Genomic DNA, 27,748 nt, shown 5'->3' with positions numbered 1-27,748 from the left:
CAGTGACCCACTAAAAACGACTTCATCAGCAGGATTTTCACAAACAGGGTCACATACTTCTGAAGGTGCTGTGAAGGAGATGTGTAAAAACATGTTTTTATATTATAAATAAGAAAAGATTAAGAAGCATGACTAGCATTTAAAAAAAAAAACTGATTAAAAAATATTTTGAGCCTGTTTGGGGTAATTTGGGACACATACAGTATTTTCAATTTATTGAAGCCTGCACTGCGCTCAGTTGGGTCTAGTGCGCATGTGCACTTTTGCAACGGGAAGTCGGGGCTGAAAAAATAAAACGCGCATGTGCAACTCCTCTTTCCTTGAAGCGTGGAGGCTGCAATGGAGGGTCTTTTCCAAGGGCCGCTGAGTCGACAAAGCAGAGGAATGCTTTACCATGCTGAACTACAACTGTTCAGGTAAAATATGATTAGACTAGTTAACTATAACAATGTTTAACCGCGTTCTGGTAAAATAAGGATGTTCGTTTTGCATTACTTTGTAGCTCCTTCGGTCCTGGCCTGGTTTCCGATCAGGAAATGTAGGCAACCGACTTTATGCCGTTACGTTGATTATGTATCGCTAAATAAATTGAATACTTCATTTAAAGAGATTCACCATCCTTTAATTTGAGTATTAAGTACTCAAATTAATTGAAAAATAGTTTTCAGTCGGATAAACTACTAGGACTATTGGCAAGCGTGTGTCTGTCTGGCCACGTGGTCATTTTTTCAGCGCTTTAAAGTTAAATCATTTTTAGATGGGAAACAGTGTAGACTATGTTTAAAAGACTGTCGATTATGTTAAAAGTTTTAATGCAGTTTTTATGAATGAAGGTTGTATTAAAAAACAGACATATATTTTGAATTCTGTGAATTCATGCTATTAAAAAAAACCTAGAGGTTATTACAAAAGTTATATAGCTGTATGTAGCTTAAAGTCTCTCTTTAGGCTTATTAAATTTGTACATGTGGGCATGCTTACGGTTTCAAGTTTGTGTGTCTTGGAAGTTAAATTATTTCCAGACGTCGAGTTGGGTGGCTATAGGTTTGGGAGGATGTAATTTATTCAAATTGTGTTCAGATTTCCTTTGGATTGAAGTTGTAATGCAGTGCATGTATTTCATTTAAAAAAATATATATATATTGTGTGTGATCATGAGGGAGAATGTTCAACAGGCAGCTTTACTTATCACTTACAGCAGTTATAAATCATTTTGGCAGTTTCATGTCCCACTAGGATTGATAAACTGCCCTTTTGCTCTTTGCACTGCTGTTGGTAGGACTGTCCGCTGGTTACGACCAGGTCTATTGTCCCATGAGGCCACATTGGCTTGGGAATGGTCTTCACATGACCTATGTTAAGGAAATTCTGAATTTTTAGTCCTCTTTCAGAGGCTACGGTCTTGGTAAAGGTCCTGACCTTGAGTTATACTAGCTGTGATAAGACCTTTTGTGCTGGTGTGAGATGTTGTGCTCTCAAGCTGTGGTACATGTGCACTTTGACCTTTGGTTCATCAGTCAAGTTTTGGAGTAGAGTTGAGTTCACTTATTGATTGTTCCCTCAGTGCTGCTTATCTGAAGCAGTGTAAAGTCAATAGCTGTGACAGAAAAGTGCTAATTAGGGAGTGGTTATTTGAGGTGTATGCGTGGGTGGTGGTGGTCTTAACCCATCCCCCCACTGGACAGTAGAACTAATTTGTGAATTTGACATGGTCATTTTGGGTGTGGAGGATGATGTATTTTAAACAGTCCATGTTTTCTCTGTACAGTAGGAAATCCAAAGGATGACCATGGGTGATATGGAGACTATATAAGGTAATACAAAAGCCTTCCATATTGTTTACTCAATGTACTAAAAACAAAACAGATTATTCTAAATAGTTTTGCCATGATGATTCACATTTTTGCCGTTTACCCATCTGACCAGTTTTGGGTTGTTGATTCTGTGAATATCTGAGCATTTAATATCAAAATACTCGCTTCCAAGAGCAGTAAGTGCATGGGTCATGAATATAAGGTTAACATTTTTTTTCTTCCCCTCAGAAATTAACTATTGAGTAGAAGTAGTCTGGAGCATGGATGTCTCAAGACAAGGTTTGGCTTTTTTTTCTATTATTATTAATTAGTGTTCTATAATACTATGAGAAGCTGCAAATGATGACTTTCACATTTTTGCCGTTTACCCATCAGACCAAAATGGGTTGTTGATGCTGTGAATATCTGAGCATTAAATATCAAAGTAAATTGCTTTAAAGAGCAGTACATAGGTCCAACATGAGGTTAACTTTTTTTTTTTCCCCCCCTCCTTAGAAATTAACTACTGGATAGAAGTATCCTGGAGCATGGATGTCTCAAGACAAGGTATTTTAAGTTTAGTTTTTTATTTTAATTTTTTATTAAATAGTCTTGTTCTTATAATAAGCTGAATATGATGATTTCACATTTTCGCCGTTTACCCATCAGACCAAAATGGGTTGTTGATAATGTGACTCTCTGAAAAGCCAGCATATAACCGTGCACAATTAATAAGGCTTTGGCTGGGGTTTTACTTGGTACACAATGCTGACAGTATGATGACCTTTTCTGTGCTTGTTAGTTTCTCTTATCCACAAAAAGCTGATGTGGCCGTGAGATTTTTTTCTAGCCAAATTGATAGGACCAAGATGAAATGATTAAACAACTGGAATGAAGTGTAGCTCCCTAGCTTTTACAGTATGAGAGCATGCAGTACTTTGTGGATAAAATTAAAAACATCTGCTTTACATGATCTTGCATGATTGGTTTAGTGGCCTGATAAACCATCTGTGTTACACATTCTAATTTATCTCATGACATCTTAATTGTTCACCTTTTTGCACAAAATCAGAGGAATCAAATGTTGGTGCTTGTGAGGTGTTTTTGCTCTGACCTGCCCCCTAGTGGACAGAGCTTTTAGTCATCCAGATGTTAGAAGGCAAATGTGTAAACAGTAAACTGCATTTTTGTGTAATGCCAAGTTTAATCTGAGTGCTGCTAAATGAATTATATGAAATGAGAACTGTCAAGATTGCAATTTTTTTTTTTTTAATTTAAATTTTTTTTTTTAAACCTCACTTTGTATTTTCCTCTTTTTCTTGCCCTGGATCAAGAGTGAGAAGAAAAGCAAATTTGAATCGGCTGCAGTTTGACGCATCAAGGTGAGAAGAACTGTTCTTGTGAACAACCAGTTTGTGGTGGTTAATGCCATGATTGAGTTCTATTGTGAGATTGTTCTTTAGTCACTGAAGTGGACATCTAAAATGCTATTATAACCTGAACATGGGTATGCCAGCACCTTTTAAAGGTGTTCTTCCCCCTCAAAAAAATGTGCCCGAGATGATGCATTTATGATGATTTCACATTTTTGCCGTTTACCCATCAGACCAGACTGGGTTGTTGATAATGTGACTATCTGAAAAGCATCTTTGGGGGGTTGGTCAGACTGACTCTGGGTTGGGCTGCTAAACTATTAAATTCTTATATTGGATGCAGTGTTTTGAATAAATGTTAAGACATTTGTTGTCTTAACATTTATTCGCCTTTTGGATTTGTTTTCCCATTTTTACCCCAATAATTGTAGAGACTTTAACTTTGGAGGTGCAAGATATTGGTTGCTTCTTTAAACCAGACAGCAAACCTTTAATGCATTTAAAACTAAAGTAAGATTACAAACATATAGATGTGAAAATCTCAGTATAATGTTAATACACTTATTGCCCTAACATTAGAATAATTGAACCTTACAGCAATAAGTTTTATGTTTTCATATACCCATCAATAGAACTGTAATTCTTTGTAGTGATGTAGAGATACCTCCAAGATTAAATTTGACCTATTCTTCTGTAATGTAGGTCGCAGCTCCTGGCGCATAGTTGTATATGAACTGCAAGATCTGCTGATGGAGAGTGTTCAAGGTCAGGTCTCGTCTATGAAGGGACTCCAGGTCACGCAGATCACAGGGAAACACCGCATCGGGTGGAATAACAAGTGCTGAGGCACCTGCGTTCCCAAGACAGATTCTTAAGAACATGTTGTACAATGAGATGGCTCTTGACCGATTAAAAATAATGTTTTCAAATAAAAGGTCAATGTTAAAATTGAAATAAAGTTTGTATAAAGTATGTCCAGTGTAGTTTTTATTCTACCACTGTATCCTTCATTGAATATTAAACTTGGGTTACACTACTACAAAACTAATTTGTCCCAAATTAAAAGCATACTGATTCTGTCAGACATTGTATTTTTTAGTCTATCCAGTTTTCTGCTAGAAATGGCTAACTTGAAAATATTCATTTAAACATCTCACCATGTCTTACAGTAAAGGAGTTCTCGCACAGCAACACTGCAATAACTGCATCCTCTTCCAAAACAAGAGTCCTCAGGTTAAGCTTGGCATGAGCCTGTGCAAGGGCTATCCTGACAAAACCGGCAAGCAAAATAATTATTTTGAAGGGCATTTTGTGATCTTGGTACGGGTGCTGCAATTGTTGATGGTGAAAGTTAATAATGAGCTGTATAGAATTTAAAAGTACACTTTCTTATGCATGAAATAATTACATTACATAATCATCACACATGCACAGACTATAAAAAGTAAAAAATATCCATACTGATTTCCATAATTGACTTGAGATGCCCCAGAATTTAAGATTTAAAAAGATTCTAAGAACTCCAACATTTACCTGAAGGCTACCTTTAGTGGTAGGCTATAGTATTGTGCAACATTTATTTCTGGTCATATGGTCTTTATTAGTTATTCCAACTTTCCAACCAACCATTGATTAATTTTGTGTATTAAATTTAGACTGCACTGGAGGAAATTTTTTTTACAATGCCCCAGGACTGTGCCCTCTTAAATACTAGAGTTTAGCTCGGAAACTCCCTGCTTCCTTCATACATAAGTATTTTTAGCTCATGCTTACAGCAGTTTAATGGATGTGGCAGAAATGGATGAACGCAGTCTCCGACTGGCCATGTAGTAACCATGTATCATCTGCTCAGCCTCAGTGCTCATGTCTACTTTTAGACACCGAGCGTAAGCCAGGAGCTGAGTAGGAGTAAACCAAGGGGTTTGACATTGTACACAGAATGGTATATCTTACCAGGAACACAGGTTATAAGTCAATCAATGAAGCAGAAATAAAATTTCTGTCCAACCTCTGTGTAGTCCTGTGTGGTAAACTGCATGCAGGCAGGGTAAATGGGTTCTCCTGGTGAAATGGCCTGCCTTAGGGTGTGTACTGTCATAGGAAGATGTGGGTGGTTACTTGCAGGTTCTCGACACTGGATCACAAGACCAAATGCGTCTACAACTGGTGGTGGTACTGGACCCATCTCCTTAATACATGAATGTTATATATATTTGTTTAATCCAGATGACAGGGTATATATCCTAAAATTGAAATCATATATACAGCTCTGGAAAAAAATGAGACCACTGCAAAATAATCAGTATGTTTTTTTTTTCTTACAGGTGCATATATTAGTGAGATTAACAGTTTTGTTTAATTTTTTTGAACTGCGAACAACATTTATTCTAAATTAAAAAATATCACTATTGTTATTTAGTGTATACTTAAAGCATACAACATCACAACACATCATGCAGTATTTGCAGTGCTTTAATAACTCAAATAAAAAGAAAGTTACATTAAAACCAAGCACACCATTGATTTTCTTGTGAAATTCCCAATAAGTTTGATGTGTCACATGACCACCTTCCTATTGAAAAAACAAAAGTTGGATCCAAAATGGCCGACTTCAAAATGGCCACCATGGTCACCACCCATCCTGAAAATTTTTCCCTCTCACATATACTAATGTGCCACAAACAGGAAGTTAATATCACCAACCATTCCCATTTTATTAAGGTGTATCCATATAAATGGCCCACCCTGTATATTTCATATTCATACAGTATGAGAAGATGCGGACCTACCACACAGCCTAGCAGTACATTGTCTGGCCTGTTAGCTTTTTTAGAAGCAGTTAATCCATCAGCTAGGGCCCAAAAGTTGCAGGTGATGGGAAAAGACATAAGCTGGTCAGCATCCTCACCATACTTCTTTCCAGGGATAAACACAGAGACTGCTCTGCTATCTAATGCTACAGGAACACCATGATAATGATAAGCCATGATAATTTATATAAAGGATTTCCTATAGTCTTTTCTGCTGGTAATGATTTAATACTTATATTCACTTCATGCATGTAATAAAGTACCCCTAACTTTATTTTCTTTGCATGATACCTGACTGGAGGGTGTCTATTCTGTCTTTCTTGTAGCAAGTTAAGTCCCCTAGAAGACACACACCCCCAGCTGCCAGAAGAGCAGAGCCTGCGTGGATGTTGGCTGTTCCTGCTCCATGCTCATCCCTGGACAAAGATGTGAACAGTTCTGCAGCAATTGGGTGACGAATACCTCTTGCTGATAGACTCAGACTGTATGTCATTAACCTGACAATGAACATGCACAGTTAAATAGTGCCTTCAAATCTGTGTGTTTATATGCTTTTATGTAGCCAAATTGATAACTAAATACACTGTCAGTATATGATCAGTACAGTTATACATCTCTGCCTGATTAATCACTGAAGGCACACAAACTTACTTATCAAATGCCAACAAATGAATATTTACAAGTTTTATTCAACAATCTCTAAAGGAGGATACCTCTCAACAATTAGAGTATCGCCAGTGAATGCGAGCACATCCAAATGATTGTGCGTCTCTATATTCTCCTCTTTGGTCTGCACCAGGCTAAGAAGGAGTGCCAGTTTCAGCGTGCTGTACAGGCCAGGCGGGACTGCTGGAGAGCCAAATGCGTTAGCAACAATCGCAGAGAATCTCCATGGAGAATAGGCCGAGGCAGCATGCAGAGCCTGGAAATTGTCGCTTACACAGGAGGGATCTGTAGGAAGCAGCCATGTCACTTTTAAAACATTGATATGTTCCTCCATGTTTACTAAATTAAAATGGATTACTCACATTTAGGCGTGAGATTTTGAATGCTGCAAGCCTCTATGGTATAAGTAATATTGGGCGACTGGAGTACATGTGCTGGTATTCCCACTACTCGGTAGAGCTGGCCAATTTTCATAGTGTTACACAGTTCATCTAAAATTAGGATACAATAGAATATTGTTTAGTCCTCATTATATTCAAATTAATGTAATGCATTTGGGTGTAATGTTAAGTATTATTATGTATTTAATATTTGTGAAAGCATGAACTGGCACTAAGTCCCTCGTTTCGGCCAATGGCTAAGAATCAAACCAGGACCTTCTACATAGCCATTGAGCCACCATTTCTCACACTATTAGCACAAAGTGCTTTTATTCAAAAAAATTAAAATAAATAAAAAGTTTATAAATTATATGATGTTTATGTAATGCAATATACTGTAATGTCTGTAGGGCAGTGGTAGCTCAGTGTGTTAAGGCTCTGAGTTACTGATCAGAAGGTCGACGGTTCAAGGCCCCCCTTTGTTGGGCCCTTGAGCACGACCCTTAACCCTGTCTACTCTCTACTTCAGAGGTTCCATATGCATATTGACCCTGCACTCTGACCCAAACTTCCTTAACCAGCTGGGATAGGCTGAGAAATTAATTTCGCTGTGCAGTACTGTACATGTAACAAATAAAAGTGAACGTAACCAAGAGTGTCTGCTGTGCTAGTTGTACTGTATTTAATAATATAATATACAGTTAACAAACTATTTTTGAGATGGATAAACTTCAAGCACTTCTGCTGACCATTTCAAATATAGTCCATCATGTAACAGCTATCATTTATTATCGGTGTCAGTGTAATAAACTAAACAGTTGTGTATACTGCAAGTGTCTCATACTGCAAATGGACAAGGCTGACAAAGTTTTTTTTTTATTGAAGCATTAGACCTTAGAATAAATTTTGATTGATGTCTTATTCCAGTGTCTTTACCGTAAATAGAAAATAGAGTAGAATTGTACTGTGTGGTAAAGTTCATATCACATCTTGACCTACCTCTCAAAAACAGAGTGACAGATTGATATCTTATGGAAAAAGGCTCATGGAGCCCCAACACATCCAGAGCTCTCATGTGTACAAGCTCAACCAGCTGCTTATCTAAGAGTCAATTAAAAATAAAAAAGCAAACACACAGAGGACATCATACATATGGGCCACATAGGCTTTCTAATATAAGGTCTGTTAATTTTTTTTCAGACAGTTGGGTGTAACTATTAAAGTCAATTGCTTAATATGGTCCAGCTGTATTAACAGTTGAATTATTTCAGGAATGCATGTACTACTTGTGTGCCTCACAATGTGCAGTTCTGTGTTCTCTTGTAAGGTCATTTAAGCTTTTGGTATGCAAATGAGGAACCTTTATAGCATATTCTTTTATGCAATAACGATATTAGAACAGACTCTGTTATCAGTTGTTATATTGAAGCACTTTGTGGTCTCATTTTCCAAACAATTTCTTTAGAAGGAAATAAAATCTACGCTGTAATTATTCTAGTTGATGCAATACTTAAAAACATCTTAAACACACTGTACTTATCACAATATTTACTTTGGCTTATGTTTCAGTAAAATGCTAACAGTCGTGCCATAGTAAGAAAAACACTGATAAAGTTCAGAGTTATTTATGAAGAGGGAAAATTAAATTATTTGCATTTTTACAGTGCATAAGTTATTAAAATTCTGAAATTCCTTTATATATAATATTCAGGAAAGTGTCATGATTTTAATAAAGCAATAATCTAACCCTACATCTTACCTCCTAAAACACGAGATTTCACATCCTCTTTGAGTGGTGAGGAGCAAAGGAAGCAGATGAAGTGGCTCCTAACAGTAGCTGATTCTGTAGCTCCTGGTGCATGTACTCTAATATGGTGAAAATCTGGTGAAATAGTGGCAACAGCTATAGCTAAATATAACAAAAACAACGACGTTTCGATGAGATCTGATTCAGTTACCTCTGGAGCAAGGACATTTTTCTTCTGCACATATAAACCTGGCTCCTTGAGTGTATTTTGTTACACAGGTCATGGCGATTACAAGGCCCTCCATTGCGATGGGCCTCATCAGATAATATCCACGAGGGAACGCGGATAAGTCCAGATTGTAGCTGGGAAATGGGGGCATGTGCGTTGGCCTTAGAACGACATTAACCTTGGGAAATTGAAAAAGAGACACTTAATGACACATTTTGACTGGATAGGAAAATTAGGGATTATAGTATGATGACATACCTGGCTCTCTGTGTGTATGTGGTCAATTAGTGATAGTGTCTTTATTGAGAGAAAACAAACCTGTGAAACATAAACACTTATTTGTGCATTCATAATTTATTTATCACACCTGAAACTTTAATATAATCAATGTAAACCTGTAATCACATTTGTAAAAGAAAACTTACTGATTGAAAAAGCGAAGTGGCTTTCAGGGGGTTGTGCAAGATGCAGTCTCCCAGTCGGGCATCCAGTTCAACTATGTCAGAGGGGTTCACGTCAAAACTGAAACGATACACCTGCTGAAAATCTGACAAACAAATACTATAATTTATTTCAATAACTATATTTCATTTACTATCAGGGTATACATTTTTCAAATCCATCCAACCATACATCTAGGAATCTTTGTAGTCCAACAAGGGACCGTGGAGGCCAATGGTGATTGCTAATGTATTTATTCCCAACTTACAATCATGGTAGGACTTCCGGTCAATATTCAGACACTACGGGCAATTTGGGAAGGCCAATTAGCCTAATCTGCTCTGCTAAAATGTTATTAAATGCTTTAAAATGGAGATAAAAACCAGAAAGATGTGGAAGAAAACAGAAAACTACCATGGAGCACAAGCATCATGATATGGGAATGCTTCTCGTACTGTGGTGTTGGGCCTATTTATTACATTTCAGGGATCATGGATCAATTTAAATACATCAGAATACTTAAAGAGGTTATTTTGCCTTATGCCGAAGAGGAAATGCCCTTGAAATGGTAGTTTTAAAAAGACAACGACCCCCGACACACCAGTAAACAAGCAGCATCTTGGTTCCAGACCAACTAGATTGACGTTATGGAGTGGCAGCCCAATCCCCAGACCCTAATCCAATAGAAAACTTGTGGGGGTGACAATGAAAATGCTTATTCTGAGGCAAAACCAAGAAATGCAGAGGAATTGTGGCGTGTAGTACAACTGTCACAGTTATGAAACAGTTCTCAGAAAGCATGGTTATACAAATAAATATTAGTTCAGGGATGCGCGAGAAAGAATAAACTTCAAGCATTTTTGTTTATACGGTAAATTCATCACTTTGTAAAGATGATGACACTGCTATTTTTTTTGAACAGACTAATATTTGTTTTTCTTCACTTTCTGTAAACTAATAATCCATTTAGCATATTTTTCTTCATGTTGTGATTCAGAATCGAACGTGCAGGGTGTCCAATGCATTTGTTTGATTTAAATTAAAAGTTATTACATGGATATGGAGCTCTACTCACTTTTTTTTAAACACACTGCTATTATTTTAAACACAACTGTACACCGATCAGCAATAACATTATGAACACCTGCCTAATATTGATTGCCACCATAACAGTGATTCACTGTGTTCTGACACATTTCTTTCACTACCAATATCAGGCGGGTGGTCATAATGTTATGGCTGATCAATGTACATACCAAAGTATGCCTTCATGACCTTTGACAAGTATTTGCTATTTGTTAATTTCACTGATTAAGACGTACTAAGTGTATAAAAAAAATTTAATTTATGGGGTTGTTTGTTATTTATTGATTCCAAGTAAGCCTCTATTTCAGTCATTTATACTGTATGTGCAAAGTCCTGATGTAGGCCTACTGCTTTATATATATGGTTTCCTAAGAACAAGAAATGCTTTTTGTTTATACATTTAGAGAAAATAAATGTCGATTTGTTTCATACAATTTCACATGCATAATATGAAACAGAGAAGGTAAAAGGATATTCATCAGCTTGCCTACAAGTAAAACTAATGTTAATGTTAAAGGTGAATAAGTCTTGTTTAAGTCACTAAATGAAGGCTTGCTTGTAGGTTTATTACACAGACTGTTCACATCAAAATAGCTAGCTTAACTATAAGATTTACTTGAAAATGAAATCTTTATCCTCTCAGAACCGACCGTTAAGAGACTGACAGGTGTCAACGAGTTTACGCAGTCCTCCACTTCTGTCCAAGTAAGTAACTATGGATTCTTTCAGAGACAGAAGCTCCTCCATGTTGTTTTGCTCAATAAAAAAAAACCCCACCAAAACATTTACCTCAGAAAGAACGAACCACGTGACTCTCTTCAAAACCGCTGCTCCTCGTGCGCGCTGCTTTCGCGCCTTTATTAAGGTTTCTTACGGCATGCGCGCTAGAATGGTGTTTGTTTAATTAATTAATTAATTAATTAATTGATTAAATATATAATTTGACTGTTTTTCATACAATCTGCTTGCTAACCCAATGCTAAATCCTAAATGGACAATAACCGCACCCTTTTTCATATAGTGCCATTCAAAGCTATGTGTATTAAGCGATTGAGTTTACACATAAGGTTATAGAAAGCCATTTACTCACTCACCTTCTGTACTGCTTTATCCTTTATTCAGGGTCGGAGCCTTTCCCAGGGGGCTTAGGGCACGAGACGGGGTACACCCTGGACAGGGTGCCAATCCTTTGCTGGGCACACAAACATTCACACACTCGGGCAATTTGGGAATGCCAATTAGCATAATCTACATGTCTTTAGACTGTGGGAGGAAACTGAAGTACCTGGAGGAAACCCACCAAACACAGGGAGAACATGCAAGCCTGGCCAGGAATCTAACCCGGACCCTGGAGGTACAAGGCAACAGTGCTAACCACTACACCAGAAAACCATTTACCCTTTTCTAAGTATCAAAAGGCTCCAAGAAATCAAAGGCTTGGAAGATTTTGTAGTTAGATGTAAATTTAGCTTAAATCGATTATGCAAATATGAAAAACAATTATATCAGACAATTTGAGAACAGAAGGTTGGTTTATACATCCACATTTTACTCATTTTAATTCCACAGTTACACAATTTAATTTAATTTCTCATTTTTATGTTATTACAAAACATATCTTTGGCAAAGAAAAAAGATATCTTGCAAATTCTCTGGAAAAAAAGGCCTTCTAAACTACTTTATTAAGACATTTTTTAAAAGGAAGACAAACCAAACAAACAAGTGCCACAAACAGTAAAGTTCATTAAGGGTTATTTAAATGTGGAATGTATATCTCCGGTTTCAATGTTCATTAACCGGCTTCCCTGACACAACTACTACCACTGTAGAAAATCTATGGAAGAAAAAAAAAAATAGAATACCTGAGCTATAACTGTACCTCAGGTGTATACATATATACACACAATACAAAATACAAATTTGTTGTTGAGGAAAAACAAAACAAAAGGAAAACCCTACATCATAAGATGTTTGTTCTTTTGTCAGCTGTACAATGCATTGGTTTGGCCTTTGCATTGTCTTGCATAAGTCATTTTCTGACCGAAGGAGCACACCCAATCCCTTTCTGTAGCATAAAATAGCTGCAGTACAGTTAGTAAGAAATGTTACAGGAAGGAGTCATCTGAAGGTGGTGCATAGGAAAAGCCCAGAAAAGCATCGTCAGCTTCCATGACACTGGCGTTGACAATGGAGTTATCCTTGCAGACACAGACGGAGTTGGGTACAGTTTCTTCTGTGAACTCAGGATCAAAATTTGATATGTCGTACTGAGACTCCTGTATAAAATAAGCAAGGGACATATGCATGTTTATCATCATTTTAATACTGAAGGTAAATCTTTGATGCTTTATTCCATATGAATGTTTTGTGGATGCAAAAAAATTGTGTAAAGATATAGACACGAGTTGTGTTTAAACTAGAGAAATAAATGTATTAATAAAGACATTTACCACGCTGGGGTTAAATGGAGGTGGGATCCTTTTCTGCACAAGATCGTCCCAGTTAATAGAAGCAAAAAATACATGGCTTTGAACTTCATTCTGAAACATCAATCATATATTCATTATTCACTTAAAGCTGTTTGTTGTGTTTGACCTAAAATTATAAATAAACATTAAAGTCATGACATTCCAATCTTTATGTCTATTGTTTCACCAATGTGGTTTCAAGAATATTAACAAAAAAAAAAAAAGGTCCATCAAAAACCTTATGTAAGCCTGGTCAGGGTTGCTGTGGTTAAAATGACTACCATCTTCCCACTTAATTTCACGTCGGTTGGTCTACTTTTATTGTACACTTATATTGATCACGTCCAAACTATGTAATTCACAATCAATCACTCATGAACTTAGCAGGAGAGCTTGTTGAATAAATGAATATCTATATTATTGTTTAATCGAAAGCTGCACTTTAAACAGGTACATAACCACTTCCTCCACCAGGGGGGGCTGTATATCAACAGCATGCACAACAGTAGTGCTTCTGTGTATGATTTATCACCTCCACCCGAGGGTTATCTGATTCTTTGCCCACAGCCTTGCATTAATCAAATAAATGTATGTAAAATTAAAAGCAGCATACATATCTAAGCTAAGCCCCTCTTTCCAGGTCTAACATTTGCCTCTAAAATATGAATCACAAATTTCACAAATTTGACAGCACGAGTGTGTCAACGTGAACCGACTTTCTCCTTATTGACATTCTAAGCTTGTCAGCTCCAAGCGGAAACCAGCAGTCCTGGTAAACGAACAATACAACAATAAAGACTCACAAAGTCGTCTTTGTATCCCAGCCTCCTGGTGTTGTCTTTCTCCAGAAGAGCCTGTAAAATGGACCAGGCGGCTGTGGACGCCCCGGGGCGCATGGGCAGTTCCCTATGCAGGATGTTATCATACATTTCATGCGTGTCCCTACTGTAGAATGGAGGCTGTTGATAACAGATGGACAATCAAAAATTCAGCCATTATGCAATCATTTAAAAAAATTCTTAAAACTGTCATTTTTCTTCTTACCAGGCCATATAGCATCTCATACAGTACAGAACCAAGACACCACCAATCCACAGTGTTATCATACGGCTGTTTTTTCAAGACCTCTGGAGCAAGATACTATAAGAAAGATATACATCAAAACAAGGAGACATAAATCTAAAAGAAATTAAAAGGTACAGCTTAATTTGTTTCACATTAGAAGGTTTATCACTCACTGATCCAATCCTTCGCAAGGCACACACATTCATACACTAATTCATACACTATGGGCAATTTGGGAGTGCCAATTAGCCTAACCTGCATGTTTGGACTGTAGGAGAAAACCGGAATAAATGGAGGAAACCCACCAAGCATGCGGAGAATAGGCAAAATGAAAATTAAACTGAATAGACACACCATTACCTATTGTATAATCATAAACTTTTTTAGGTTGATAAAAAGAAAACCGACAGCAGGAATTTCCTGGTATTTATGATAATATTTTCAGAGGTTTATGAAATTCTAATAACTTGGTCTGTGTTAGTCATCACAAAAATGTTACCTCAGGTGTTCCGCAAAATGTGGTGGTCGTGTCTGCCTGAGAAATTCCCTCTTTGCACAGTCCAAAATCCGTCAAGACTACATGTCCCTTAAAAGGCAGGAAACATTTTTTAATAAAGATTTTAAACAGGCTATAGTTTTTCTCCTAAGAGAAAAAAAAACTCAAAACCAAACCTTAATCTAACAACATATGATATCAACATTTATTTCAATCAATAGACTGTAAATTGATTGATAGATAGATTAACATACTTGAAAGTCCAACAGGATATTTTCCGGTTTCAAATCCCTAAAAAAAAAAATAATAATAATAATAATTTTTGTTTTAAACACACACCTCTACCATAAATGTCTATACCATGTGCATCCTTAATTAGGATAGCATACTACTTATATAATGTTGTGGGTGAAACTAAAGCTTCTGTGCCTTAACATCTTAATATACATGTGGATGATAGTTTAACTTGTGCTGTTGAACTAGTTTATCCACTCAGTGATTAGCAAAGAGTCAATAATGGAAAAAAAAAGAAGTCAGGCTGATTTCATACAAATCATGCTGTTTGAGCAACCCACTCATGCATGACTCTAGAGTTTCTTGGGAGTGCTAAACTAAATAAAAAGAAACCAGTCAGCCTTTATCATCCACATATATATCATTCTTACCTAAAACTGGTCTGTGATACAGTAATTAATCCAAACACACACACTTTGAAAAACACTGCCCAGGCCAAAATTAAAGGTGTACACTCACAGTTTGTTGTTAAATATAGCACACAATATGGTGACCAATTCATGTATAAAAAGGATTAGTCATGCACTCAAGCACACACTTTCTCAAGATAAGTTTTGGAATATGCCTGTGCCATCAAGGATGAGAAAAATGCATTTAGGGGAACACCTGGTCTTTTATTACATTCAGGTAGGTAGCTGACTTCTTTTTATTGCCACATAACTTGCTGAGCCTAGACATGACGAATTGCCAGAACCTCAGATCATCACACTGCTCCAGAGGCTTAAATTATTTCTTAGAGGCACAAAGTAATTTTTATACTAAATCTCTAACAATTACAGGTAATAAAAAAAAAATTCTGAAATAAGATTTTTTTTAAGAGAATGGATAAAAATGTTAATTAAAAAAAGAATTACAATATTTTCAAATAAAACAAATATTCAAATTCTTTTCACAGAAGGCTTCATTTAATTTTAATTGTAAGTGTAGTAATAATTTGTATGCATGGAAAATATTGCATTCAATATTATTTCTTTAACAGTTTTTAATGGAGGTACCAATAATTCTGGACCTCCTTTAAAATAACATGGGCACTAACCTGTAAACAATGTTTAGAGAGTGTAGATACCCCAGTGCGCTTGCCATCTCAGCGATGTAGAACCTCGCTCTGGGCTCAGCAAACGTTCGCTCCTTTTGAAGGTGAAAGAAAAGCTACGATAAACAGAAGTCAAACCATTATTTAGCATTTAATTCAAGGTTAACACAAAAAAAAAGATAAGCACTTAAACATAACAATGAAGCAACAAGTTCATCCCCAGACTTGGCCTTTAAGTTTCTACTTCCACATTATTCACTTCCTATTTAGAGGTGAGTAATTCCGTGAGGTCAGGATCATGCCATTCTCTCTTCTCCATGTCTACATTTTTAAGCTGTATATAGGTCAGTGTAAAGTATTTCAAATACCTGGCTCATTATTTACATCCTTACAGATATATAAATTTAGTCACCTGCAGTATATATTTTAGGAAAAATACATTTATGCTATAAGGATTTCATCACTTCCTCAACTTTTTTATTTTATGCAACTTCTTCCTGCCTTGTCTATTTTTGATACTACGTATTTATTGGTTAGAAAGAGGTTTTGACACAGCAGTTCCTAAGAACACTCCATTAGCCCCACTTCCTGTGTTAGACTACTCCCAGTTTCCGTTTATCAGAGAACATTCCACACATACCATATGCACGCAAGTGAGTACTCACTTCTCCACCGTTGACGAAATCCAGGACGAAGTATAACTTATCCGTTGTCTGGAAGGAATAGTGCAATCCGACTAGAAAAGGGTGCTTCACATTTTTTAAAAGCACGTTACGTTCGGCCATGATGTGTTTTTGCTGTTATATCAGTATAGAAACAAAATGAAGAAAACACAATGTAAACACGATAATTTAGTATGAATTCAATATTTACAAGTATCGCGGTAGAGATTTAGTTTAGAAGTCAATTCTCACTTACCTCCCTCCTTTTTAAAATTACTTTTTTCTGAAGGACTTTGATTGCATAACACTTCCCGTCTCGTTTCCTCTTTGCAAGGAGAACCTTTTGGTGTGAAAAGGAGCATGTTTGGTTAAAACTTTCAGCCTGAACAGAAACATTGTATAAATCTTGGAGAACTTGGAAACTCTCGATTCTCAGTGGGAAAGCCCATTATTTATTATCTGCTAACCACAAACTTAACGAAAACCAGTTCGGTGGAGAAAAGAGGTTTCAGTACCTGCAGAACCGATACCACCACACTTCATGTAATGGTGATCATGTTACACTTTTAAATACAGTTATGTATAAACATACAAAGAGATGCACAAAATATGTGAAATACAAACATACCTTTCCAAAGCTCCCTTTACCGATGACTTTCAGAAAATCAAAGTCAGTGGGCTTTGCCCTGGGGGTTTAAAAAAAAAAAAAAAAAAAAAAAAAAGAGTGGTATAAATTTTTGTTTGCTTTCTTTTTATAGGTTCACGTCATGAAGTACAGCATGAGACCATGATAAACAGGTAACAGAAAACTAAACTTACTGAGGGTTTGCAGATGGTCCCAGGTTAATATTTCTGGACGTAGAAGTATTCTATAAAAGGAAATAAATAGAATAAGATAATATATTTTATGTAGTTATATCCAACGCTTATAAACAAAACACAAAAACATACATACACACAAAAAAAAAAAAACATGGTTAGTTTTAGATCCAATTATTTCAAGTTATAAATCTTTAGGGTTAAACTGGAATGTAGTATATGCATATGTGCGGTATTAACCACAAGGTGTTTGTGGCCAATAATTCAACACTTTCTTTCTTTGTATTTATTGGAATGTTCAGGAATTAATAACCTAAGATATGAATGCAAACCTTCTAATTGCCTCATCTGCTGTAAGTTATCGCTTAAAAATGTGCCAAAAAGGAAGACTCTTTCTGGCAAGTGATAACTCTCAGCAGTAAGTGTAATCTGATGTGACCCTGTGGAAAATCCATAGTGGTTTGGAGGTCTGATATGATATAGATATCCTTTAAAAACTTACATATACCTTTCTAACTAAAGCTAATCCATTTACTATTGTCTGATTATGGGTTGTATTTTCTCATTTGTAATATTCATAATACAGTATCTTCTTTCCATCCTGACATCTCTGAGAGATGCCATACACTGGCCATATCAATCTGCAAAACACTGACTTTCTACTTTCCTTCTACTCTACTTTTTAAAATCTATTTTCTTTTTTGGAGATAAAACAGATACATCTTTACACCCAAACAGCACAGGGGATACAAAGTTTTACTCAGTGTATATGTGTAAATAATAAAATATAATAAAATAATATGTAAATATAATAAAAACTAACACTGTGGTTTGTGACAAACCTTCTCATCATCGTCGTCTGAAGCATCTGAGATATTCTGGGATTTGTCCATTTGAAGAAAGTCTCGAACGTCAGAGCTGTATCATTTAAGACAATTAAAGCCCCTACTGTTAAGTTTGACATGACTACATATAAAAATGCAGCTGATAAAAAAACAAACACTTTTTTAGATATATTTGCATACTTAGGACATTTTGATCATGCAGAAGATCATAAATTTGCATAAGTCTGGTGGACTTGTCAGCACGACTGTTCATGAATAATAATGTTCACGAAGCACAGAAAAAATACTGACTGATGAACTCACTGATTGCTCAGCTGTGGAAGGGTCACTATTTTCTGAATGAACTCGTGTAACCCCGTTCTTCTCTGCTTTATAAATTCTGATGGAAATAACAAGAAAATATAAGAATTGATTCCAATATGCAAGCATCATAATAATCATAGAAATATTAGATAAGTAATATAAGCAGTTTTCTCAGCTGTATAAAAAAAGTCAGAAAATGTAAATACAGTAGGCAGGGCATTTACAGTGAACGGTCAATGCTCTACTAATATACTATCATATCACATAATAAGGAAAATTCACTCTGTCAGCATTGGTTAGAAACTTCCCTGAATGCAAATCACAGTGACAGAGTGTGCAAGAGCGGAGGAAGGGTACTAGTATGCACTTAATCGCTGATTTTATCAAATAAACTGAAATTGTAAACACATGGATTCAATTACTTAAGCAGTGACCCACTTCTGCATTTAACTTATAACTAGTTACACATGAGTTTAAAACAAAAGCACAGTTTTATGATACCAGTACATCCAACTGTTAAAAGGTCAAATTCCACATTCACATGCTCTTGCAGTTAAGAAAGACACACTTAAAGAAAGTGAATTCAAGACAACTCTGTTTCACCATCATGTACATGATCTTTATTTAATTGAATTAAGCAAGGTCAATTAAGAAACTCGGCCTAGCAGTTGTCACACAGTATTTTTTCAAAAATTTGAAAACATTATAACCTGCAGTGCAAGTTTTATGCATATACACACCTGGGTCGAAATTATCCCCAAATATTCTCTTAGCAGGTAACTTCAAATTCAAAGCAGGATATTGTTTTCTCAACTGTAGTTAAATAAAAAAAAGACAGGGTTTATGTACATGTCAGACTTTGGAAAAAATTTTCCAGTTTTACTACTTTGCAAATTAATTACAATTCTCTGCACTTATTTTCAGCAAATTCATTTACACGCTAAAGTTTTACTATTAATGATAAATGCATGATTAACTAATCCTGTTTTCCCCCTAAGGAAGCATTTCACAGTTACAAGAACACTGATTACTTCTGGAAATTTTTTTAAATTTTAGGAATACATAGATAAGACAGACAATGCAGAAAAGTCTTCACTTACTGTATTATACAGTTTATCAAATTCTGTATATCTCCTGAAGACAAACCACTCATGTCTTCCAACTCTGACCATCACTTTGTAAACCTACAAAAACAGTCATTTCAAAAAGAAATTGTGTCAAGGGCAAAATTTTTTTTTATTTGTTTGTTTCCAGAAGCACTCATTAAAGTCACAAGTACTCACAGTATAACGTTTTTTCTTGTCTCTCTGCTCATTGTAGCAGGGAATGCTGACATTAGGGCAGTTCGAGTGTGTCTCCATCCTGATCGTTCTTCCTGACCGTGCTCAGTACAGGCAGTGTGTAACAGCGGTTCCTTAGTGCTCCGTTTTGGAGCACGGCTCAAAGACACAACTGGCAATCCATTCTTGAGCTGTGTGGGATGAACAGAAAAAACATGATCTGAGAGAAAAAGAAAGACTGCGACCATACGACAATCCTGTTACCCGATTGTGGTGCATTATTGCACTTTAATACTGCTTAAGAGAGCTGTGTGAATGGAAAACCATGACATGGCAGCAGCAAGACCCCATCAGGGTCACTAATTAAGTCACACAGAGCACACAGTGTGAAGCATTGAGCTGCCAGTCTAACTCCTCCTCTATTTCCTTCGGCTTCATTTTCTTACTCTCACTAACACTGTGCCCCAGCAAACAGTCCAACTAAGTGAAAACAGTTTACCTAATTTTAAGGTTCTGAAAACCTGGTAAACGGAAATGCAGACTGGGCTGCATTTTCTCCCCTGGGCTTCTTCCCTTATTTTATTCAAAGCCAATTCCTGCCCGTCACACCAGGGCACTTTCCTATCAAGGCTACAACCACCAACCAGGGAGGGCGGAGGCTATCACGCATTTCTTCCAAGACATGTGACGCCAGCCAACTGCATCTTTTCGGACAGTGTGCTGACGCACCATACAGAGCGGTGTAACACACTCGGGAGATCTGTTGCTATTGCTATCCAATTCTTCCACAGACGCTTGTGATGGTTAGCATTGCCATGACTGATATGACATTGCTAGAATGCAACCCATCCCTCTCCCAGGGACAGCTCGACCAATCAGAAGAGGCTACAGAATCACTCAGGATTCAAACTTGTGATCTCCGGATAGGGGGAGCTCTTTACACGCACGGTTTAGAAGCAATCTAACTAGCTAAAAGTGATTACTAAGAGAACAAAGTGTTGTTTAAGATGACTTAGCAGATGTATTTCTTTGCTGAAAGGGCTTTTATGACTGGTTTTCATTGTGGTTTTTGGCAGGCAGCTCCTTCCAGTAGTGCAAACTGTACTGACCTACTTCCACCCATGCTAGGGACTGACAGTATAATTACTGATTGTTATATAGACGTGACATGGAGTGATATATATAGTTAAATGTCCCAGTGCTGTTATGCTCTATTGGAATGCCTTTAGTCCAATCAGATTACTCTGTCAGAACTAATTTTTGTATAATAGCTACTACAGTATATGTACAGTAAAGGCTACATTTCCATATTGACTGTCCTAATAATTGTGTTAAAACATTATATTGTGCATGTTGCGATAACTCAGCTTGGTGAAATAGGGACTTTTGTGTAAATTTTGCAATGCAAAATGCATTAGCCTAAATACACACTATAGCTATAGTCTTGCATTGAACTTTCTGTATGTGTTTTCCATTTCAAGTTGTGAGTCAAAACTGGACACACAATGCTTAAATCATACTAACTTCCTTACTATCAGAAAGGAGGTAATGTAAAACAGGATTCAAATGTCCTTGTGACCACATAGATAAGATCCACATACAGAAAATTAACCACAGATAAACATCTTTGTACATAAACAGAATAAAAATATGCACCAAAGGTGAGAGTACAACGGAAAAACATGGGGGAAAAAAATCTTACAGTTCCATGTTGTGGCTTAAAGTAGAGCTATGCAACTTAATCACTGCGGTTTAAACCGTGGCCTTGAATAACCCTGATAATCTTATCCTGCAGTCCAAATAGTCCAATACACAATCCCTCTATGAAATGGTGGTCTTGGTTCTTTTCCAAATGGTACAAAACAAAAGGGGAACCACTTGTTAACATTCCATAAATATTTCTGTCTCCCTGAGGCGGGAAAAAATCCCTCACCTAACCTTTACCCAGAATGCAAACAATTATACATCTACACACTAGATTATGACACTGCAGTAACCCAAGAAGAACTAGAAACCTATAAACATAGTAAGGAAATATTTAAAGCAGTTTTGTTATAATTCAACCATCTTTATCTCTAATATCTCTAATCACTATCTACTGCATCTGTAGTGCATGTACAATATGCATGTCATGGACAGAAATTCTGAGACACTTTCCTGTACTGAGAAAAAGAACAAAAACTGATTACCGTACTTCAAACCTAATGGCAGTTGGTGGACTCAAACTTTTGGGAAAAACATATTTTTGTATAACATTTTCAAATGGACTTCTATTGTCCAAAGGTTAGCATTTTTGCACACATTCTCAGCATAGTTGTGACTCTGATCACACATAGATATCACAAAAGATATGCCAGAGAAGTGGAAAGGAACCAAAACTAATTTTTACGGTATTGCTCTTGTGTTAAAAAAAATTGGGTAAAACTTCTGAGTAACACCTTTGGTAAGCCCTTCTCTATATCCATTATATTTTCACAGTTCCAGTACAGTTGAATTTGCGATGATGTGTGTATCTGTTGTAAAGAATTAGCAACGCAATGTAGCCGTCCATAGATACATTTTGCATCCACATTTTATGGCGTTAGTGTGTTCCTGAATCAAAGGAAAAACTTTCTTCTTAACTTCTTAAAAAGCAATTGATATAACCTTATTTCATCGGGACATGATCACATGCCATACAGGACATCTTTCACTCTCACTCACTCACTCATTGTGTTCACTGCTTTCTTCTGTATTTAGAGTCACAGGGACATCTTTCAATTCAGTTCTAATTTGTATAGCACATCTAACAATAGACATTGTTATAAAGCAGCTTTTACGAAACTGCTAATATAAATTTGGATCCCTAATGAGCAAACCAGAGGCGATAGTGTTGAGGAAAAATTCCGTGAGGCAACATGGTTAAAAAGCACTGAGAGAACAAGATTCATGAGGAAATGCATTTTCTCCTGGGAGACACAAAACAGTGCAATTATGGATTATTACAGTATACAAGAGCATGTAGATGAGTAAAGACAAGCAGTTGAAAGAATGTCCGGTATGAACACATTGTGGATAAGAGTCCTGAAATGGTAACCGAATAGTCTTTATGATTACAGCAGTAATTAACAGCAAGTTTGTGCGTACAAGTCTACAGTATCTACAGGTGAGATTATCTTGTGAAACAAGTTACATTGGTCTTTGCTTATTGTATACTGTAGTTCTGGTCACTATTTGTATTTAAATAAAAAAAAAAAAAACATTTCAAAATATATATTTATGTATTGTAAATCACAGCCAGAGCAGACAAAAGTGTTTTTAAACCATCAATGCCCTTTATTCCTGAACAAATAACACGATTTATTAGTAAATACTGGTTTAGATTTACTGTACATTGTAAAAGGTACACTCAAGCCTAGTCTATTGGTTCAAATAAACAGCAAGCAATGCAGATTTTTCACTAGTATTGCTCTTTGTAAGAAGACAATTGCCAAGATCACCTAAACCTACCTGTGTTAAACAATAGCTATCTAATGTAGAAGGATTCTCGGGTCCTTTTTGACTGACCTCTATCAGGAAGCAAAATACATAATTCAATGTCTGTTTCAGGACAAGTGACTGAAACACAGAGTGACATTTAATCATGAAAGTAAAAGTAGGAACTAAGGGCTATATAAAACTGGGCAAACACCCTGGAAAAACTAAAAACAACAAGGGAGTAAAATTCCATTCATCCAGTCATGGGTGTTAGGCAAGTTAGAAATATCCACTACTTCTTATTAATGAAAACAAAATGTTTTCATGTCTATCGCTTCCTTGTCATTTGACATTCTGTCACACAAGTCAACACACAAGTATATGCTAAACGGTATAGCATACACTTGAGCGGCAGGTATGATTAAACTGTGTTTAGACGCGCATGCCCTGTTAAATATTGTAAAACCGCCTCATACAACACCTCAAGTGTTAATATCTAAATCAATTCTAAGAAAAGATTAACTTATAACAAGACAGTCACAGTTTAGTGAATATGTGCCTTTGCACACTGTTGAAACCATTTAGAAATGTCAACCAAATGTGCGGTTCAAAAAAAGAAGAGCAAACAGATTATAGTTAGTAGTTTATAATTCAAGCAGAGACTAAAAAAAAAATCAAGTAAGTTAGAAGTAGAAGAAGACAAGGAAGAAATAAAAGAAGAACAAGAAGCTACATCATACATTTTATTCCTAAATTTTCCTGCAACAGATAAAAGAGGTACAAGCTGATAGTGTCACAGTGTATTACATTGTGTCTTATTTCTTACTGTGTGCACATTTGCAAAAGTGCACTTTATGTGGTCTTTTTTTAATGTGTCTTTTTGTTAAGTTCTTAGCTAGTTTTGTTAATGTACGTCATATGCAGCACCTTGGTCCTGGAGGAAAGTTGTTTCGTTTCACTGTGTATTGAACTGTATGCGATTGAAATGACAATAAAAACCTACTTGACCTGACATTATTTATATTCTGATTTGTTTGAGGTTTGGGTTGAACCCATTTGATTCAAGTGACCGATCAAGCAGACAAATAACTAATAAAAAAAAAAGACTTAAAATGAGTGCTTTAGTAATAAACATTATGATTTCCACCACTGTCATACAATAAAAACATTACTGATGGTATTTGGAGCCCAATGACAGAAACAACTTATTCCAGACACCATTTCATGCAGTCAATATAAAGTGCTGAAGTCTTGCAGAAGTTTTAGAGAAGTTATTAGGAACATGCCCAGGAAATGTTGTCTAAGCATAAACAATAAAGAAAGAAATCCAGGGTTTAAAAACACTGTCTTATAAATCTGTATTACTTCTGCTGGAACTTTTAGAAATGAGTGTTTGAGAAATGAATGCTCTCATTAATTCTCGTGTAGCCTACAAAGAACATTTTTCGTCACTCAACAAACTCTCCACAGAATCAACAAATAGTAAACATGTTGCTCATTTCATGAGCTGTTCCTGTTTCTCATTCTAAAATAAACATGAAAGTCTGTGAAGAAGCCCATATGCTCAATAATAACGAGGAGACGAGGGAACTCAGTTCCTTTTGTACACTCTGTACTTTTCTTACACTTCATTCAGCAAACTGTTACACTGTTTCCATGTCTGCTTGTTTATCACTTGCCTTTTAACTAAGTTTCCACGGAGAGAGCGCTCCAGTCCAGCGGAGGAACTTCAAAACAATCATCCAAACTTTGGTGTGTGTGAAGACTCTTAAAGTGTTCCAGAGATAAAAGAGCTGAAGCTGTGGTTTCCGGGATCCATAATGTTTGTTTGGTGAAGAAACCGGGCGAGTACAACTGTTCTGAAAGCTTACTGACGGTTTCTTTCCCTGAATTTCCGAAGTTATTTGTCACGGGACCAAACTGAAACGATGATATTCTTTATAGACGGAACACAACAGTGCCACCTTGCGGAAGGTCAGAGTAACTCACTTCCTTCAAGCTCTTGAAAAACTTGAACTATTACTACTAATACTACTACTACTACTACTAATAATAATAATATTAAAAAGAACATGACAAACTACAACTTTACCACTGCTTTTGATAAAGATACTCCGTCTAATCGGGTACCTTACCACAACCAGAGTTCCAGGCTTGAGCACCATACCTTTTCTATGCATCCTCTTTCTGTGTCCAAGAAGGTTTTCCTCAGGGTTCTTCAGTTTCCTTCCACCTTTAGGCTCCACCTAGTAGACTCATTTACTCACTCACTCACTCACTCATCGTCTATACCGCTTTATCCTGTACTAGCGTGAATACCTGAAAGAGTTTGCAGAAATACTTAAAAAGTTAAAGTTTATCAGCTTTACCATAATGGGAAAGAGAGGATATAGAAAAGTTTATGTTTATGAAGTGTTTACGCTAAGTTGTACTTCTTTCGGCTTCAGCCAAATACACTCCCTGTTCTGTAATTGGAGCGTAATTCACAGATGAGAAATCAAAAAAGGAGATCGGATAAAGATTACATTTTGTCTTAAAACGACTCCAGCGTGTTAAAATTCACTTCAGCGCTGTTATTTCAGCCATGAAAATATGAACTAATCACAATAAAAATATTCAGTTTATATATTCTAATTAATATCTATTGGTGCAGGTGTTTGTTTACATTGAGCAAGTATCTTGTTAGTAGCTTATTTTAAAGTAGATTATTAAATTCAGCACATAACTGGTCAGCAAGTTCTGACAAAACCTTTCTTTTATTTATATAGTTACATGGTTGCGGGGGGCCTATATCCTGAATGGGGTGCCAATCCATCACAGGACACACACACATACTCACACACTCAGACATTCATTCACACACTACAGACAATTTGGGAACACTAATTAGCCTAATCTGCATGTCTTTAGATTGTGGGTGAAAACCTGAGTACTGTAAAAAAAATAAAATAAAAAAAAACATCAAGCACACAGACACACACTCATTAAGTCATAAAGTCTCTTTAAGTGTAAACATTTCCAATTAATGATAAAATCCAAAGGCTCCTTTAATGTGAAATATGTCCACACAGTTGAAACAATTACACACTCCCACACATTGGCTTGTTTGTTGGTGTTAATAAATTAAAATTACAATTTTATTTGTCGCATACACAGTCATACACAGTACGATATGCAGAGAAATACATATATTAGTCCCCTCTTCTTATCTTAACTGTTTTTATCACCTGACTTACTTTAAACTAGTTTATTTTGTTAAGCTACATACATATTTGTTACAAAATAAACTGATCTTATTTGCTCCTTGTTGCATATTATTTATTTGAATTAATTTGTTATTTTTAAAAAAATTTAATTAATTTTTTAAACATACTATATACAGTAAATAAACGTCACAGAACATAATCTGTTATTATGTACGCAGAATAACTGAACAATTTATATTAGACTTAGATTTATCAGTATTTATAAGACTGTTAACTCCATCCCTTGTTTATTCCAATACATTTATTCCATACTGGGCTGAAGTTCATGTGGATGATTATAAAATGGAAACATTTTACTAATAAGAGCTCTAGTCTTGGCCTGAGGACTGTAACACGCTGTTTCTATCTAACCTGATCTTAAAAACACACTTTCTCAGCACAGGAAAGTGCTGTTTTCAAGCTTATTTCTAAGAAATTCTCAATTGTTTATGGTCATACAATGTTAACTGTTTATGTGTACAGTATAGCCTACATGCAAAAACGTGATGGCATATACAGCGGAGATTTATAGACAAAATAATGTTGGTATTTTCACTCTTCTTAACTTTTCTTCTTCTTCTTCTTCTTCTTCTTCATAATAATAATAATAATAATAATAATAATAATAATAATAATAATATGCTTTACCATTTTCTCCCAGTTGTGCAAATCCAACTGTCACATTCCAAATAACATGTTAAGAAAAATGCATCAGTGACAAACAAGGAAATAAAATAATGAAATAGTGTGCCACAGCCTTAAAATTTAACCAATTAACAAACAAAACATTTTTTTTCATTTAGTATTAAGATATTGCTTTCTTTACTTGGACATAAGCAAATGATTAATTATGAGTTTAAGTCCTAGATGTAAAAGTTTTACCCAAATATCTATTCATGTGCTATACCTGAAATTGAACAGTGTGCAAACTAAACAGCTGTCTTAACTAGACTGGTAGAAGGCCTGTGAAGTTTTAAACTTGTTTATTTGCTACATATATGGATGTGCAGTTCAGTAGAATTACCTGAGTGTTTTAAATAGCAAATAGACCTAGTTAATCCAATTACCCGGAATGAGTTTAGTTAGTGTGGTAAGCTATGGTGTCTAGAAAATATTTTTATTTTAAATTGATTTAAAAATAATTTAAAAATTACAGTTTAAAAACTCTACAGGCATTTGTTCCTACTGTTAACAAAAATAATTCTTTCCACGAGAGGGCGACATATTACCATCTTATGATAAACGCACATGGCGAAG

The 27,748-nt window shown here is 35.9% G+C and overlaps 2 protein-coding genes and 1 long non-coding RNA gene across 3 annotated transcripts; 1 reads left to right on the top strand and 2 right to left on the bottom strand.

The window, feature by feature from the left end:
• Nucleotides 1-284: 284 nt before the first annotated feature.
• Nucleotides 285-4,138, top strand: LOC128513841 (uncharacterized). Its single transcript, XR_008356419.1, has 6 exons — nucleotides 285-416; nucleotides 1,769-1,814; nucleotides 2,043-2,093; nucleotides 2,310-2,360; nucleotides 3,128-3,175; nucleotides 3,869-4,138. It is a non-coding gene; the product is annotated as an uncharacterized LOC128513841 (long non-coding RNA).
• mcmdc2 (minichromosome maintenance domain containing 2) lies at nucleotides 3,189-11,272 on the bottom strand. The gene is made up of 14 exons (XM_053487388.1): nucleotides 11,176-11,272; nucleotides 9,424-9,545; nucleotides 9,257-9,316; nucleotides 8,981-9,176; nucleotides 8,782-8,904; nucleotides 8,022-8,123; nucleotides 7,005-7,133; nucleotides 6,690-6,927; nucleotides 6,268-6,473; nucleotides 5,956-6,122; nucleotides 5,175-5,354; nucleotides 4,940-5,064; nucleotides 4,324-4,433; nucleotides 3,189-4,016 (listed from the first exon to the last, which is right to left on the bottom strand). Exons 1-14 carry the CDS (start codon nucleotides 11,270-11,272, stop codon nucleotides 3,850-3,852), a joined length of 2,022 nt encoding a protein of 673 aa, XP_053343363.1. The 3' UTR covers nucleotides 3,189-3,849.
• A 766-nt stretch (nucleotides 11,273-12,038) lies between these two features.
• On the bottom strand, nucleotides 12,039-25,169 carry sgk3 (serum/glucocorticoid regulated kinase family member 3). Its single transcript, XM_053487904.1, has 17 exons — nucleotides 24,926-25,169; nucleotides 19,794-19,981; nucleotides 19,611-19,694; nucleotides 19,251-19,323; nucleotides 18,511-18,586; nucleotides 18,205-18,280; nucleotides 17,363-17,412; nucleotides 17,172-17,229; nucleotides 16,800-16,883; nucleotides 16,547-16,678; nucleotides 15,885-15,997; nucleotides 14,809-14,845; nucleotides 14,558-14,644; nucleotides 14,038-14,133; nucleotides 13,797-13,952; nucleotides 12,976-13,065; nucleotides 12,039-12,801 (listed from the first exon to the last, which is right to left on the bottom strand). Exons 2-17 carry the CDS (start codon nucleotides 19,869-19,871, stop codon nucleotides 12,631-12,633), a joined length of 1,461 nt encoding a protein of 486 aa, XP_053343879.1. The 5' UTR covers nucleotides 19,872-19,981; nucleotides 24,926-25,169; the 3' UTR covers nucleotides 12,039-12,630.
• Nucleotides 25,170-27,748: the final 2,579 nt, after the last annotated feature.

This window comes from Clarias gariepinus, chromosome 26 (genome assembly GCF_024256425.1).
Source record: "Clarias gariepinus isolate MV-2021 ecotype Netherlands chromosome 26, CGAR_prim_01v2, whole genome shotgun sequence".
Classification (NCBI taxonomy): Eukaryota; Metazoa; Chordata; class Actinopteri; order Siluriformes; family Clariidae; genus Clarias; species Clarias gariepinus.
This window is presented reverse-complemented; position numbering and strand designations above follow the sequence as displayed.

Bases quoted from the DNA above. Each gene is read 5' to 3' on its own strand.
- mcmdc2 (XM_053487388.1), bottom strand. From the start codon at position 11,272: ATGGAGGAGCTTCTGTCTCTGAAAGAATCCATAGTTACTTACTTGGAC. The intron at 9,317-9,423 runs GTAAGTTTTCTT...TATGTTTCACAG, and splicing joins CCACTTCGCTTTTTCAATCA to GTTTGTTTTCTCTCAATAAA. The intron at 5,355-5,955 runs GTAGGTCCGCAT...TCATGTATTAAG, and splicing joins ATGTACTGCTAGGCTGTGTG to GAGATGGGTCCAGTACCACC.
- sgk3 (XM_053487904.1), bottom strand. From the start codon at position 19,871: ATGGAGACACACTCGAACTGCCCTAATGTCAGCATTCCCTGCTACAAT. The intron at 18,281-18,510 runs GTGAGTTCATCA...TAAATGATACAG, and splicing joins CTTCCACAGCTGAGCAATCA to CTCTGACGTTCGAGACTTTC. The intron at 13,066-13,796 runs GTGAGTCTTTAT...TTGATGTTTCAG, and splicing joins TGGGATACAAAGACGACTTT to AATGAAGTTCAAAGCCATGT.